At 58.2% G+C, this 2,754-nt stretch overlaps 1 protein-coding gene across 1 annotated transcript; it reads right to left on the bottom strand.

Moving 5' to 3' along the window:
- Positions 1-2,391, bottom strand: ELFN1 (extracellular leucine rich repeat and fibronectin type III domain containing 1). The gene has a single exon (XM_009992828.2). The coding sequence runs from the start codon at positions 2,389-2,391 to the stop codon at positions 1-3; it is 2,391 nt and encodes a 796-aa protein (XP_009991130.1).
- Between the last annotated feature and the right edge of the window lie 363 nt (positions 2,392-2,754).

Below are 2,754 nucleotides of genomic sequence, written 5' to 3'. Positions count from 1 at the left end.
TCAGGACTTTTGCTGGGCGGAGACGCCCTTCCAGTAGTCTAAGATGTCATGAAGATCCTCGTCTTTGGCAAACTGGACCTTTTTGCGTAGGGCGTGGCCGGCTGCCATATACTCCTCCTCGTCTTTGTGCCGCTTGCGGTTGAGTTTGAAGCGCTCCCAGATGCTGTGCGATGGTTTGCAGGTGTACTCTGGGCTGGAGGTGTAGCTCAGGTTGTGATACTGAGGCGAGAGTTGGGAGTAGGCCAGGTCTCTGGGGCGAGGACGGGTCAGAGGCTCCAGGATGGAGGGCTTTCTCCCTGCCATGCTGTCGTGCTGCTCCCCTTGGTGCGAGCCGGGGTAGGAGTGCCGGTGTTCGCTGTACTGACGGATCTTCTCTGCCTCTGCCCGCAGGATGGCCGCGGCCGGTGTCACAGTGAGGATGGTGTCGGTGGTGGGGGACGTCTTCTCGATGTATTTGGCTTCTGATTTGTGGCCCGATCCCTCGGAGCGGTAGGACCTGGGGCTCCGTATGGAGCCGCTGGAAGAGGTGCTGGAGCGTTTGGGGGCCGCCTCCATGCTGTGGTGCCGCTGGAGAGGGTGGTTGTAGCTTTCCTTGTAGATTGGGGAGAGGAATCCATGCTTGCTGGGGATCTGCTCTGATAAGAGCACCAGCTGAGGCTCCACCGTGGAAACTGCCCCCGATTTCACTCCTTGGAAGGAGGTGGACTCAGATTTCAAGGCATCGATACAGTTGTTGATGATCTGGTTCACCTTGTCCACCTCCTTGGCAATGGTGGAGATCTCAGCCACGGAGCTCTGGGTGTCTGGTGGCAGCGACAGCTCACAGTCTCGCCTCTCGGGCTGCTCACCTGTCCTCACCTCCATGTAGTTGCCCTTGGTGGCCTTGGGGGTCTCGCTGCTGTCAATCAGCTTGTACTGCTCGACCTCACCAGCAGAAGGCAGGTAGGGGATGCGGGTCACCGTCTCCCCACCCAGTATCTGTCCCTGGGACAGCTGGGTGATGCTGGTGGTCTCCATTTCTGGCCCGTATTTCAGCTCGATGATGGTCTTCTTCATGCTGCCGGCAGCCTTTTTGTGCTTCTCCTCCTGCTGGCGCCTCTTCCGGAGACAGTAATACACAACACCCAGGACGATGACCATGCCAAAGAGACAGCCCAGGATTGTCATGATATAATGAGTGGCAGTGGAAGGGGTGGGCACCGGCTCCTTGCGATTGGGTCTGGTGGGTGTGATGGTGACACAGGTGTGGTTGTACTTGGAGTATTGGTGGACAGAGACTACACAGTAGGTGTAATCTCTTTGTGCTACTAGGTTGCTCACGGTGATGTTCTCCTCCTTCTTCCTGAGCTTGGTGATCATGGAGGAGAAGCCGTTTTCAAATTGGGAGAGAATGTACATCTTGCTGAAGGGGTAGGGGATCTGCACGGTGAGGACGGCTGAGTTGTGGTTGAGGTGCTTCACCTGGATGTTGGGGCGCACCTCCGTCTCTCCGATGGGCGTGAAGAGGGAGAACTGCGGGGTGGTGCCGTCACCGGAGGAGCACTCGTCCTCGGAGCAGGGGCTTTCAGACGGCGCGGTGGTCACCTGGTACCTGGGAGGGATAAAACGAGGGATCACAGTGTAGGAACTCCCGGTGCAAAGGGAAGAGAGCATGCTCAGAGCATTGCGGTAGCCAGTCCGGCCTTGGCCTAACAAGTAGTAGCCTGTGTAGTCGGGTGGGGAGTCGCACTGCATCCGGTCATACGTGCGTGTCATGTTGGTGAAAGCCTCCAGCCATTGCAGGAAGCCGAGGAGCTCACAGGAGCAGTAGAAGGGGTTACTGTAGAGTTCACAGACAGAGAGCTTGTTTAGGCCCCGAAAAGTGTTGCTGTCGAGTCTCTGGATCCTGTTCATGGACAGGTCAATGTTCACTATGTTGGGGCACTCCCAGAAGGCATTGGGGGTGACGGACTCGATGAGGTTGGCCTGGAGATAGAGGTACTCCAGCTTCCCCAGGCCTCGGAGGATGCCCTCGGTGAGGTTCCTCAGTCGGTTGTAACCCAGCTGCAGCACCTGGAGGTTGAACTGTCCTGAAAAGGCACCGTCCTCGATGTAGGAGATCTCGTTCTTCGTCAGGTTGAGGTATGTCAGGTTGCCGAAGCGGCTGAGCGAGGCGTACTGCACACTCTTGATCTTGTTGTCGTTCAGCCGCAAGTCCACAATGGTGCTGTTGATCTGCTGGGGGATGGACTCGTAGGGAGGCTGGTTTTGGCTGCAGATGGCCAACCAGACGAAGCCCTTGTCCCCCTCGATGAGCCAGCAATCCGCCCGCACCCCGCCAGCGTGCAGGAGAGAGACAGCTGCCACGCACACGCAGAGGGCTGACGTCGCGTCCCACCGGCGACCTGCCATCTGGAAGGGCGGCGCGGAGAAGGGATTCCTGGTCTGCCGGAAGCGGGAAACAGGACGGGGGCTGGGAAGATGTGGGCTAGTGCTTCTTCGGCAGCTTCGCTCGCCTCTCCCTTCTCCTCATGGCTTGGAGACAGGGGGGAAGCATCCGTGCAGAAAGTGGACTTCGGTGCCCACGCTATGCAGCAGCCACCGGCCGGGGGCGACTACCAAGGCCTGGGTGGCTGAGGCTGGTCCCACATCACCAGGTCTCTGGCATCTTGGGGAGGGAGTCATGAAGTTAGGTGCCCGTGCGGAGGAGTCCCTCTGGCTCAGAGACAAGCCTTCCTCTCACTTTTTACAGTACATCTCCTCGTTTTCTTTTTG

This window comes from Tauraco erythrolophus, chromosome 17 (assembly GCF_009769465.1).
Source record: "Tauraco erythrolophus isolate bTauEry1 chromosome 17, bTauEry1.pri, whole genome shotgun sequence".
NCBI classification, from domain to species: Eukaryota; Metazoa; Chordata; class Aves; order Musophagiformes; family Musophagidae; genus Tauraco; species Tauraco erythrolophus.
Note: the sequence above shows the minus strand (reverse complement) of the source record. Positions and strands in the feature narration are given on the sequence as shown.

Excerpts from the sequence above, each read along its gene's own strand:
- ELFN1 (XM_009992828.2), bottom strand. The coding sequence starts at position 2,391 with ATGGCAGGTCGCCGGTGGGACGCGACGTCAGCCCTCTGCGTGTGCGTG.